At 36.7% G+C, this 14,450-nt stretch overlaps 2 protein-coding genes across 2 annotated transcripts in view; both read right to left on the bottom strand.

Annotated features, from left to right (window-relative positions):
• The window catches only part of LOC126369434 (uncharacterized), a 51,467-nt gene extending 42,357 nt beyond the window's left edge, over positions 1 to 9,110 (bottom strand). Inside the window, exon 1 of the mRNA XM_050013851.1 lies at positions 8,924 to 9,110. The gene's annotated coding sequence lies outside the window, so the exon portion shown is untranslated. The remainder of the gene's footprint in view (positions 1 to 8,923) is intronic.
• Positions 9,111 to 11,573: 2,463 nt separating this feature from the next.
• Positions 11,574 to 14,450, bottom strand: part of LOC126369397 (alkylglycerol monooxygenase-like) — a 47,854-nt gene continuing 44,977 nt past the window's right edge. Inside the window, exon 10 of the mRNA XM_050013793.1 lies at positions 11,574 to 12,644. Coding sequence (XP_049869750.1) covers positions 12,384 to 12,644 — 261 coding nt within the window. The 3' untranslated portion in view covers positions 11,574 to 12,383. The remainder of the gene's footprint in view (positions 12,645 to 14,450) is intronic.

The raw sequence follows: 14,450 nt of genomic DNA, 5'->3' as shown, positions 1-14,450 counted from the left end.
TCATTTGTACTGTTGCTAAATGTTTTGTTTGTGTGCAATAAAGTATATTTGATGTGATTTGAAAAACAATAAATGAAGCAACAAGAATATTCTCTAGCGCCTGAGCAAAATGCTTGAAACACTTTAAATGTTTCTCCTCGTAATGGCATCATCTATTTGTCGACCGGCGGGGTTGGCACGGGAACCATGCCGCGCGCGACGCAAAGAGGGATTTTCTTTTTATTTATGTTTTAATTTTTATCTTAGCTGGATAGATGGCGCTGAACTTTGTAGGTTACTGCAAGGATCGGAACGTTATATTAAATGAGATTTTCGTTTTGAAATCATAAAACGAAACGTATTTTTCACAATTATTATGTTTTGAACTTAAGATTAAAATGTCTATCCTTCTAATGAGTTACTAAGAACATTTTTTTTTAATTCTATAATAGAAAATCTTCCATTATATCGAAGCTTCGACCAATAGCCTTACGACTTTTATCTACCGTAGATAACATTCGATGCGTTCATTGGTCGAAGCCATCGATATAATTCGCGTCACGTGCGGTGCAATTGCCACATTGTTATTGCGTATTAAGTATGGCAACTGGTCCTAAATATTATAAAACCTACTTATTTAATATTTTAAATGTTTCTGATATATTCATAATTTTATTGGTTCGGCAATGGCTACATATTATATCTCAATGGATTCCGATGAATAAAAATCTTTTGAATTATTCTGCTGCCTGATCGCCGCCTGTCAATTTGTTCAAGATTTGTTCTGGAATTTTCTTTTTCTATTTACGACTTGAATATGTTTTTTTGATTACGCTAAGGTTTGTTTTATCGCTAACCATTTCTCAAGTGTAGTGCGGTTATAATTATGTTTTTATTGAACGTAAGTACCTTCGTTAGCAAACTATTATTTAAATTATCACGATGAATTAAGTACTTATTTGCATACTTACTTAAACAGAGGTAAACTCGTAGCATGATCAATTCAAATTTAAAAATATCTTTTTTCAGTAGGTAACATAGTTACACTTTTTAATCGTTATTTTTTACATAACGAACGTCTCATCCGCTTAAAACTACTACAGCTTCTTACAGCTTTTTTTTATTTACTTTCTTTGTACTGCTCTATTTATAACATTATTAATGACCGTATTCCTGGAGGTGGAGGCCTGGAGACCTATAACACAGGGTATCCTAGTTTAGGCTCCAGCCTCTACAAATATTAATAATGTTCATGTTGTAAAATGATTGTAAACTAGTATAAGAACAATGTTATTTGTAGAGGAAATAAATATTTGACTTACTTTACTTTACTTTACTTACAACCTGCATAGCTGGGGAAAAGGAGCTGCAAGAAAAGCCTCGGCACAGGGCTTTGTACGTTCTTTAAAAAAGGTTTTTTAGTCATAGTTGCTTGATTTACAAAGTTAGAGTCCCAGCGATCTCCATTCGTTCAGTCAAGTATTTTGCTATCCGTGGTCGTCTGACTCTCTTTTATATTTGACGTGACTTGTAGATTAACTACTTGGCCCTTAATGCCATCTACGGCAAATCTACAATAAGAGTTTATGAATATATGTGTGAAATTGACTTTAAGTCACATCAGAATTGAATGAACGGCTCGGAAGATAAATGACAATCATTAGCATCACTCAATGTTTTCATCGTCTGGAATACCTGTCTGAAGGATCATAATATTATAAGATGAGCGAAGGCATTGTGAGTTATGTCACGTGAGTTATGAGGCCTAATTAGCTGATATGGCACTGCGTATGTTCGTTGCCTAAAACAAATCTCCTTTCACAAGGCTGACCTCGCAATTTACAGGGAAACGCGATGGATGGATACTCTTATATATTCACATGAACTTGATCGGAGGACAATATAGACATTGTTTAGTCTTAAGATTTTAAATTATTTTTGAAAAAGTAAATACAAATTATTATTATTACAATCTTCAGCAGAAACGTAATACGTGAATTAGATGTAAGTACGTAGTTTATTGCACATTCTGATAAGATATTTGCACGTAATGGCAGTTTTTTTCTTTTATTCAAAAAGATAGTGACGTATGTCGATTACGCTATAGGTACCTACGTGAAAAGGTGAAGAGCGTTTGAAGCTGATATTCGACATATCTATAACGACCTTGAATGTAGAATGCGCTAAGTGAAATGTTCGGTAATAGGTTATCTATCCTATTTATCGCTTATATTTCTTTTTTACCCCTTTAACTATTCACGCCCAAATCCATCGGGATGAACAGAACCGTAATCTTCAGAAAACAACTAGCGCACGTGACGTCATATCCCGTCATCCCACTACCGTACGGATGACAATCAGTTGAACGTAATATTATTTATTTCTTTATTCCCAGATTTTTCAAAAAAGGAATAAGAAGATTATTTTAACAATTTTCGAAAAAAATCGGACGCCATTCTGTGATATTACTCGACGAATAATGACTTCATTTGAATTTCTCGAGTTAAAAAAACTCGAATTTTGAATTTATAAATTTGAATGGTGATGTCATCTGAATTTTATGGAGTTCAAAAAATGGTCGTTATCTGTTTTGTAATAGTGATTATAATAAGTGAAAATTTTGGAAGCGCATACGGTGCGGAAGAATTTTGCTCTGCTTTTTATTTGTTATTTGGTCTACCTCAAGAGGGAAACGCTGGAAAACGGCAACTCTACGTTCTCGTACTCGCAATATATAGCTGTCAAGGATGCACTTAACCCCTTTCCGGGCCAGGAGAAAACAAAAGCCTAACGAAAGATAAATAAAGGTCCGGTCTAGCGTCGTACAAAGTATTTTAGAATTTCGTTAGATAGCATTTATTCTTGTCGCGACGAAATACTTGAAGAATTTTTTAAATTCACTTTCACAAGTATTTACGTAAAAATCCGTTGTAGCTCCGTTCACTATTTTATTGGGACAAAATAGTGAACGGAGTGAATAGTGAGAATTGTTTTATATCAATATTTGAATCTATTTATAAAAGCGACTGACTCACTCAGAAACGAGATCTCAGAAACTATAAGTGCTAGAAGTCTTAAATGAATAGGTGTTTCTTTTAGGACTTAGGCTCACTAAGAGGGGATTTAACGAATTTCAACCTTTTACATTTACTTACATACAAAACTGCAATGTGCGTCCCTAAGCTAAGGTCCTAAGACTAGAGTTTATTTAGTACGTATTTAATCAGACTAGGTAACTTGAGATCTAGCTGATCAAGTTGACATTGCGCCGAGGTTATTGAGGGTACTGATCGGGTATAATGTTATGTTATTTATAGTGTTATATTATGTCTTCGCATACTTAATGCACAATAAATATTCTGTATTCTGGTTTTGGAGTGTTCGGTGTGTTCCATACCCCATTTGGTTGATTTAGAGGAGGTCTGTGCTCAGCTGCGGGACGTATATATGCAGGGTGTTAATAACACCATACTGAATACTGTACAAATATGCAGCACTAGTATTGCGAGTCATGTCAGGGGCCTGTGGCGGCTCAATAGTAACCCTGACAACAGGGTTGATGAGGTTGGTAATCCACCTTATAACCCACTTGATAGAAGAGAAGACTAGTACTGCGGGCGACGATAACCACCACATTCCAGCAAATCGCTCGTCTGCTCCTTTGTCACCTTTTAATAAGTAAAGGTATATAAAAAGGTTTTATACCTCTGACGTCTTTACATTTTACTCTGACATTGGTTGAGCACAGTCCTGATTACCTACTCTGGTACTTAATTCTTTATTAAACGACTTGAAAAAAGATGGTTACTAATTTGATCCTTATGTAGGTACGTATATTGTTTGGTATTTCTGATATATGTTAGTCTATGTGGGCTTCTAACGTACGTGTGCCAATATGTATTTATGTTTAAACTCACACAGAAACTTGAACTTATTTAATATTTTTTTTAGCTCATCAGAATTTGTATTAGGTAAAAGGACGGAAGGAAAAGGAAGAGTTAATCCATGCCTAAGAAACGATATCCGCTTGACTACACAATTCGAATTCAAAGATTGAATTATGGAAACGTGCGAAGCTGTCGAAAGCAAAATGCTTAATATTCCGATGTGACTTGACAGAAAATTTTTGGAGACGACGGATGGGTAAGTAGGAACGAACGTCGATTCCTGTTACGACGAGTGCTTCTACGTCGCGTCTGTCATTATTTTGTTTGTACAGATAAAAGGTGATTTATATTAACGCTACTTACATTTAATTTTACCCGCTAATAAATATATTCGCTGCTCTGCCTAGGTGCGTTGCTCACACGACCAACAAACGATCACAAACGATGTCTTACACTTAGGTTTTCTTTATGAATGATGAATGCGATGCACTCACTCATAACCCTCAGGCCTGTTGTCTTAAATGTTGTACCGAGTGAGAGCCCTCAGAAATTTGTCTCATAGTAGTTAATGCCATTTGCGCCAAATTTATAATTAGTCATGTCAAAAAAATGGCTGGTAAATCCAACGGACGACGCAGCGGAATTTAAGGTGGAGCGCGGCGGAATCGAGGTAGGGACGAAGCGGAATCGAAGCGGGGCGCGGTGGAGTCTAGTTGAAGGCTTCCTGGCTCTTGTGTGAGCGACACGTCTTACAATTTCAGGAAAATGGAACCACGTTGTGTCCCTAATGACCCAATTTTAGTTGATGGGTGTGTAACCTACCATTATGTAATTAGTTAATAATTAGGTTTAGTTGTACATGCGAGATTGTGTGTGTGTGCGTGCGTACGTGCGTGCGTGCGTGCGTGCGTGCGTGCGTGCGTGCTTGCGAGCGTGCGTGCGTGCGTGCGTGTGTGCGTGCGTGCGTTTGTGCGTGTGTGCGTGCGTGCTTGCGTGCGTGCGTGCGTGCGTGCGTGCGTGTGTGTGTGTATCGTTCTCCGATACATCCCGCTCATGGGCGGTACAGAAAACTGATGGCGCCCGAAAATGTAATGCACGATCCGATTAGAGGCGGCCAATCAGATCGCGACAGCAAACACTCAGGGCTTCCATAATAATTTCTCTCAGACGACTCGCCTTACGTCGAGGTTCAGTGTAGTGTATCCTCAGGTCTGTTGTTTTTTGTAGCGGGCGAGAGCCCTCAGCGAACCATTTGTCCAGTGAAGTAGTTTTTTCCAATTGCGGCAAAGCTACAAAAATAACTAGGTATATGTAGAGCCTGTATGTGTTTTTAACACTCTCTAGTATAATGATTTTACAACTTTTCCTAGTATATGGCCTTTATCTCGTCGTTAACCAACGTCGGGGGCTTGTAATAGGCTATTAAACGCAACAAGATGAGTTGGTCTAGCTGAATCATAGTAAGGGGTGTAATGAAACTAGGTTAGTTTTAAAAATTTGCATTGTACCTACTTCAAGCCCCTTTCGATTCTAGCAGGTAGATGATTAAGTTGAACTAGTGGAGACCCTTAGAATTGTAAACTGAATTAAAGACATCCTATATGTTTACTGATTTTCCTTTAATTTAATATTTTCCTTTAAGCAGCTTCTGTGGTCAGTAGACCACCATTAGATTGAGGAGTTACACTCACGACATGGAAGACCAGGTTCGATTCCTGATGGTGAAATTGTCGAAATCACTTTATGAGACTGACCAGTGTCCCATTGTAAGGACAATGCTGGTTTAAATTACGTGATTGTCCGAAAAAGTAAGCTGATTTCGTGATTCGTAAGCGCGTTAAGCCGTTGGTCCCTGCGTTAAGCAGAAAACACTTCCACCGAAGCAACAGTGGAGCAGTGTGGTAAAGTATCTTCCATGCCTCCTCTGGTTAAGGGGAAGCCTGTGCACAGCGGTGGGACATAAGTAGGCTGTTTAGTGTTTATTTTATTTCTCGTTTAAATAAATAATATAATGAAAACTTTAATGCCAATAACTTGGGTGACCTCTGTCTTTCTCTCTCGCGTTATTATTTGTCATCGTCAGACAACAAAGAATGAAAGATATTGAAATTGACATTTAATTTTGGCCGAAACAAAAATAACCTCGATCCCTTGCAAACACGGCCAATTGGACTCCCTTTCATTATTTTTCTTATTTCATTTCATAAGCATTGAAAAGGTTTTGAAACATTGAGGTTTGTTAAAGGTTTCGATACCCTACATGATACCATGGGGTGGCCAAAAGACTAGATGATGGCCGCCAACTGACGTATCTGCAATTTTGGCAAAATTTATTTGCACCTTACAATTGTCAATAAGACAAAAAATACTTTAGCAATAAAATACAGATACGTCAGTTATCAAAACGCCAGTCAACGTCAGTTAGGGGCCGAAGGCAAGAGGGAAACCACTACCCTATTTTTCCCTAGAAAAGTAACATGAAGAATACTACACCGACAAGAGCGTAAGAGATGACGTCAGTTATCAAAGTCAGCCACGACTTGACGGATGATGTTGCACACACAATGGATGATTTACCTGTGATGTTATACTTGGTGCTGTATTTACTCGAAGGACGTAATATACGATGCCAACGACACGATTTCTCTAGCCGAAGAGGCGGCCAATCAGTTCGCGACACCAACACTTCAGAAGCCTCATACCGACCCCGCCCAATTCTTTCAAATATTCTTCCTCTCAAACGACGCCCTGAGCCGAGGTTAGCGCCCAACTGGGCACCCTCAGGCCTGTTATCTTAAATTTTGTACCGGGTGAGAGCCCTCAGCGCTCCCCATTTGTCCGGCCAAGCAGTTAATGCCATCTGCGGCAAATCTACAGTAAGTCACGTCAAAAAACGCTGTATTTACTTATTACACTATCGCCTGGACTCGTCTCTAGTAGTAGTGATGAAAAGTATCAATTTGAATCAATTAATTTCATCAGTTTTAGTTACGGCGAAATCTACGTTCAGGTGTTTGGGCTGCTCTGCTTAAAAGAGATGGCAAATAAAAAATTCGCATAGGTACTTAAGTTTTTATCGCTCGCTTGACATTTTCTGTCGAATCTCCTATTAAGTGCTATAAAGTTGAAAATTGGGATTTGTTATTTCTTTTATGCAGAGCAATTCAAAGGTTTCACTCGGCCTTTTAAGCTTTTAAGCTTTGTATCTAAATAAGTCATGTCACCAAGAGTCTTGAGAAACCAGTCAGGGAAGAGGGTGTTATACTCGTATTGTATTATTGTCTATTCTCTTTTAATGCTTTAGCTACACAAACAATAATTTTTTTTGCACAAAATTTAATTTTATGCACCTACTTATACGTTAAAAGAGCATAATTAATGTAATCGACCTTAGCATCTATCACTATTCTGTGCGCTGGAACTTAAAACAGTAGACATTTCTTGATCACTTTTTCACCGGTAAAAGATAACGCTTAAACGTCAAAATATTAAAAATAAGTTTTTATTCTACGTTTGTTACTCAGAACATTTTACTGACTTAACAGCCACAGTCATATAAATAAAAAGAATTCGAAGTCTGTTACGAAAAGGCTTTTAGTTTTCACAAATAAAAGTTTCCAGTTCTTAAGTACGGAGGCGGGCGCAGGATAATAATTGTAAAATATTCAAATGCTTGGAAGAACCGATGTAGATCATCTAGGTACCTACACTGTAATGTTGTTTAAGTATGTATGTTGAGAATTATGTCTGCAACATGATGGATAATATCTCGTCTTGACTTGTCTAGCCTGGAGTGTTCCACAGCTGGGCAAAATGACGGATGGACAATATCTTCTAATATTAATATCTTGCCGCCTATTTCACTCTTTATTTATTGTTGCTTCTGTACCTACTTGTGTCTTTGTTTTGTAAAGTCCGTAATAAAATATTTATTAACATTAGCTCATGACTCTATCGCAAGATGAATTAATTACCCGCATACCTAACCGAGCTCCCAGTTAGACCAACGTGATAGGATAGGTGGTAATGGTAAATTAGTTTTGTTATAATATCAAATACAATGGTTACTTACTCATATGGAGCTCGGTGGCGCAGTGGTAAACGCGCTCGGTCTGCGATTGTTGAAGTTAAGCGACTTTCGCAAAGGCCGGTCATAGGATGGGTGACCACAAGAAAAAAAAGTTTTCATCTCGAGCTCCTCCATGCTTCGGAAGGCACGTTAAGCCGTTGGTTCCGGCTGCATTAGCAGTCGTTAATAACCACCAATCAGCACTGGGCCCGCGTGGTGGTTTAAGGCCCGATCTCCCCATCCATCCATAGGGAAGGCCCGTGCCCCAGCAATGGGGACGTTAATGGGCTGGTGATGATGATGGTGAAGACTTACTCATATTAGAAATAGGTATATAATCAATAATGATAATGGCTGGCAAAACTGATTTGCACCTTTTACAATTGTCAATGAGACAAAAAATACTGGCTGGCTGCGGCCCCACGCACGCCTTCCAAAAGTCCGGGACTCCATAGGCCCGAAATGTGGAAATGACAAACATAATAATAATAATAATATTCTCAATTTTTCTAAGAGTTTTACAAGCTAGGAAATAGTCTGGTTGTTCAATTACATAATATTATTATAGTTTGTGGAGCTCTTTCAAACTATTAATAAATTCAGACTTTCTTTAAGTACATTTTGGTCGAAGACCCCCGTTAATTCTACGTTTATTAGCATAAACAGCCAATAATTGTCTTCGGAATGTATTTTAGAGGTAATTTGGCACTGAGTTTTCCAGTTTCAGTAGTCAAAATGCAAATTTCGACCAATTTATACTGGACATTTACATTGATATGGTAATGCCATTTTGTATATATTAAAAATAAAAAATGTTTCATGCGTAATTTTGAGTTTTACCACAGGATAAATTTGTATTTTTTATTTTAGTGTATTTTCTTTTGTTATACAATAAAATTATACTAAACGATATCAGTACTTAAATATATCAAAAATAAAAAAGCCCTAAATAATTGTATAATTAAACTTTTATATATTTTAAACTCACCTCACAAAAAACAAATAAAATCCATTTCGTTTCAAAATTGGAAACTATTTTTCACAAACACTGTCACTTTCTTTATTTATTTTGTTTTTAAATAAATTATTCAAATTATTTAAATAGAGAACAACTTTATGTGCGCACTAAGTTTATTCTCTCTATTTGTAAACACGAGACTTCGTAGCAAAATCCTCTCGCGTGCGGAAAGCTCGAAAGCTACGTTCAAACTGAATTTCGCAGGCTTTGTAACCGCCGGAGCCTTTTCACACTGACCGCATGAAACGGAACTTAAATGGAAAACAAACTTAGGCCTCGATAATAATATTGTTGACGGTTTTAGTGTATGATTTACTGTGTGCAGGGGACGGAGTTGACAATTGAGCGGGCAGGAATAGGGAGGTGACGATTTATCTAGTAATTAAAATTTGTTAATAGTTGCAGACAGAGAGGTGCAGTACAATTGGCTATGTATTTTTAGCGTAGTTATGATGTAGGTAGATTTTCCGGTAAGGATTAGTATCATTGTAATCAAGTGTCTTAACGTATTTAATTCTTCGTCTTAAAAGTCATGCTGAGGTAGCTGTACCTATGGTAAATAATTTATTAAAACTAAACCCTTATTTTCAGCAGTTGTATTTCGTAAAAATGTGCCGTCTTATATTAGGGTTTCTTCGTATTAAGTTTTCTTTAGGATCAAAAATTAATTAATTGAATGAAACATTCACTGGATCAGGCAAACAACTCAACATTAAAGAAACTTTGTACATTTACAATAATATTCGGTTTTAATGACTTTGCGATTCCAAATTATTCGTAGTCAGCATTTTCATAGGAATTTAAACATTTCATTCGAACTTTAAAAGGTTAAACCACCCACATTAAATCAACAAGAACGGAATTGGATCAATTAAATGCCAGGATATTTATTTTCATTCTCTTCTTGCCATAAATTTTAATTTAGGAAATAAAACGCCTATTTTAATTTAAAAAAGTATTTATTTTAAAAACTGGAAATAAATAAATTATCAAAAATTTAAACAATTCCTTATATAATTAATATCCTTAGAAAAATGTATGTCTACTATGTCATACTAAATATTAAGTAAGCAACTAATATTCTTCATAAAGTAATAACAAAAGTGATATAAAAGTTCATACGAGTCTAGAAATAAGGCACAAATTTCATGGCAGTTTTATATACCTCTAGATTTATTCTACCAAAGTTGATGTAAGTAAGTATATTTTCTTGTAACACGAAATAGATAAATTGTGTTTTCTCTGCCACAATTGAAAATCTTATGTAAAATATAATTAAAATAATACGATAAAAACTTAAATTCTCAAAACAAACTTATTTATCCATTCATTATTCTAATTATAACATAATCGCGTTTATTTTTGGTATTTAACGTTCTATTTTCAAATTCGTTCAGACGTTATCGATCCCTGATAGGTAACATTATCAGCAAAACATTTCACTTACAAAAATACCTTTAATATATTAAAAAAGTAATGACATTTACACCTTAATTTTATAATGTATTGTACATATAAAATACTCGTGTTACTAGTTATATTCTAGGATAGACAGAGATGGATAGCTCTTAAGGGAATCATCCCTTAGGTACCCATTTGTCTTAGGGTTAACAATTTGAAAATCTCAGTCCAAATTTAACTAAAAGCTTACATGCTACTCTAGGAACAAGGAGATAAGACATAGAATGGCTAGTCGATGACGTGCTTGATTGCGTTGTATTGGTTTAAACGTGTATACCTGAGTATAAGGGTCCTCACTATGACGCCATGGTGATACCAACAAAATGTGAGCATTTGTATTAATGGTAGCTCACCTGTTTGCCCAACCAATTTGCCGGCAACCAATCCCATATAATTTCTCGTAGGTTTATAACCCAACCATGATGTTCTAGTAAGATAGGGCTCCAAAGATCTTGTTTTTAGGGAGACGCGGTACGGTGAGCGGCGCAAAGCATTTTTACATAATGTATTTTTTATTTTTTTATAGAGGTTTCTTCTTCTTATCGTGTGTGTTGTGAGATGGATTACAAGCCTCAACAACCCTGGTGTCACGGTTATTAATGAGCCGCCAAAGGCCACTGACATGACTCATGTAACGACTACATACCTCAGTAAGTAGTAACGGAGACCAACGTGCCTTCCGAAGCACGGTTCAACCTACTTTCGGACAATCAGGTGATCAGCATGTAGTGTCCTGACCAAAATAGGAAACCTAAGTGGTTTTTGTGATTTTAGTGATCCGGGACCTCCGGATCGTGAGCCCAACGCTAAACCGCTGGAGAACGGAGGACGTTATTTTTTATATTATGTATTTCAAACATATCGCAATGTATGATTACAGGTTTTATGCTGTGACGCGCCGCTCAAAGATCTCGTAAGGCGTTGCGTTTCCATAAACTTCCATGAAGACAAATGTGACAGACTTCTACGTTTGAGTACACTGGTGTTTTTAGCAGTACTTATCACATAATATCATTATCATCAATTTAAGAACCACGCTCTTGTCCGTGCAGCATTTTCCATGCTACTTTTTTGGGGAAAAATAGGACAGTGGTTTCCCTCTTGTTTTCCGCCCCGCAGTACTCTGTCTGACGCAAGGTAAAATATATTATGTGATCCCTCACATAATATATTTTACTTTTTTAAAGTTAGTGATTATTATGAATGCATAGGTTTAACTGTCGGGGAACTGATATTAGGCAGGCAAATTGCTAAATTGTATGACAATATTTTATGTTTTTTTTTAAGAACATCTAGGACCCTCTGCCGAGGTTTTCCTTGCAGCTTCTTTTCTCCGGCTATAGAGGTTGTGAGAAACTACAGAAGTTTTGGGCGGATGACACGTTCGTTATGTAAAAAAATATGACTCATAGTGTAACTATGTTACCTACTGAATAAAGATATTTACGTACGAGTACGATTTTATCCATAATAGAATATGTGCATTAATTTTTCTCTTTGACAAATATTATTAGTAGCCAGTACGCATCAAAACATTTTAATAATTAACATTCATTTTAAACAACGTTATAATATTCAAATAATTTGGTATTCTAAATTAAAAATAAAAAAACTTAACAGACGCTTTTCTGCTTGAAACATGCGTATTACGAGTATAATAACAGATTGTTCTATTAGTCTTAGGTGCACACTATCTACGTAGACGCGGCAAGCATGTTGCCTACGATGGTAAAGACGCAGCGTCTATTGGTAGAATACAGCGACATTTTATAGCATCAACGTCAAAAGTGTCTACTCAGCCGAGATATTTGACTTAGGTCTACTTAGTCGACCTTGCTTGTCTCTTAATTTCCAACAGCATGCTTCCTATGCAGGTAAAGACGCAGCGTCTATTGGTCGAAGCCAGCGATATTTTATCGCATCAATGTCAAAAGCGTGCACTCAGCCGAGAGGTTTGACTTAGGTCTACTTAGTCGACCTTGCTTGTCTTCTTAATCTCCAACAGCTTCAAAGTATACAGGCACCAGAACATAGCAGAGACCACATACATGGTCTGCAGTATTGTGCCGACGCCTGGAGCCGCCACACTTCTGGTAAGGAAGGCTAGAGCTGAACATCTCAAGACTTCAAGAATAGGAGCGTATTGGGATTGGTCGAAGATCATTCCGATGATGGTGAGAGATGCGATGACGTAGAGTACGAAGACCAAAACTGTGAATGGTGTCATGCCCTGGAAAAGAATGATAAATAAATTAGTATTTCGTTTTTGTAGCTAATTTAATGTGCTATGATGTACACTCTAAAACGACTCTCATGTACTTATGTAATCTGGCTGATACATGAAAGTTTTGCTAATCCCGATGGGAAATAGGCGTTAGTATAAGAATATTTGTATGCGATATTTTAATAAGCTAACCTCCTAAGTTTTTCATTAGGGACCTAGACATAATCATTATGTTATACCTCGACAGCTTGATCAAGTACTCCAAGAGCTCCTTCGATTTCTAGTTTGGTTAATTCCCTCTACGTTCTCATAAGGACAGATTCCAAAAAGATGCATGTTTCTCTACCAACTCGGATAATTAATAGAGAAGTATGTGCTGTACTCTCCAACTACTAGATGAAGCCTGTGCCTAGCAGTTTTAATATTTCTCAAATTAAGTCCATGAGTACATTAAAAGGTTTAAGGTAAAAGCGCTATCGCAGTTAATAAATATTCAACGAGTAAATGCTTCCGGGAACACCGCAAGCACCTAGGCTGCAGCGAAGCGCATCTTCTGAATTAGATATTAATTTTCCAACAAGTGGCATAATAATACCTCAACCTGGCAGTCTGAGGGGAATGGCGCGTGTAGCGGAGCGGTGTGATCAAATATTCAGGGTGTTAGTGACGTAACGAAAACTTTGAAGGATGATTCAGGCCATGATTCTGAGTTGATATCAATTGGAATTTTCCGTATGGAACGAAAAATAATTAAAAAAAAACACACTAAAATTCAGAATCATGGTCTGAATAATCTCCTCAGCATTTGTTACGATGTCACTAACACCCTGTAAGATTTGAATGGAGCTGTTCAAGGCATGGCGCGAAATTTTGTTGCGGTTTCTTAGAAAAAATCCGCGCTACGATTAGCGTATCTCGTTTTCCCGCCTCTGTGTACAGCAAGCATACATACATGGTGTTAAGTTATTTATAGAAAGAAAGAAAGAAAGAAAAAATATTTTTATCTTGCCACACCCCGGACACTTCATACAGACAACCTCGTTTTACACAGACACCACACATTGACATTATCGTACACGTGCATCTGTGTGTGTGATGTCTGACACCATACGATTCAAGTCTAAACTATGTTCGAAGGGAGGTGAGGTTAATGTTAAGGGAAATGTAAGCATGTATATGTATGTGTGTATGTGTATGTATATAATATGTATGATAATGATAACCGTTACGCGCTGTTTGTTATTAGTTAGCAGTTGTTCACCAACCGAAATAATGTAAACACAATTTCTTTCGCCAAGTTTTCAGAGTTTTAGGCTGTTGTTAGAGCATAAAAAGGTTTCCAAAAATAACTTGTTTTGAAAGAAACCTTAACAAAAGTTTCCTTTGTGAAGCTTTAAAATTGGTGGAGCAATACCCTGTGAAATCATTCACGTGTAATGCTGAATGAATTGTAATGACGTCAAAGACGGTTGCGAAGAGAACTACGACGTTATTATTATTTTAACTTCGCCCTAAAGTATTTATACTTTTAAAGACTTTAATTAGAGTGGAAGCTGTGAAAGTGGCGTGGTAAGTGGACTTGCGTGGTTTCTGCTTACCTTAACGGAAAATAGGCATAATCTAAAAATAATGTACTTAGGTTGTTTCTCTCGATTTTATAGTTTATCTTTGATCCAGTCAAATACCCTATTATGTTCAAACGTGTAAAATATTTTAGCGAAACGTCACAAATAGTACTAAGCATTTAGAAACCTTCTTATTTTAACAAAAATGAAAATATTATAATAATATTAATTGTAGTTTTGAATACAA

This window comes from Pectinophora gossypiella, chromosome 9 (genome assembly GCF_024362695.1).
Source record: "Pectinophora gossypiella chromosome 9, ilPecGoss1.1, whole genome shotgun sequence".
NCBI classification, from domain to species: Eukaryota; Metazoa; Arthropoda; class Insecta; order Lepidoptera; family Gelechiidae; genus Pectinophora; species Pectinophora gossypiella.
Note: the sequence above shows the minus strand (reverse complement) of the source record. Positions and strands in the feature narration are given on the sequence as shown.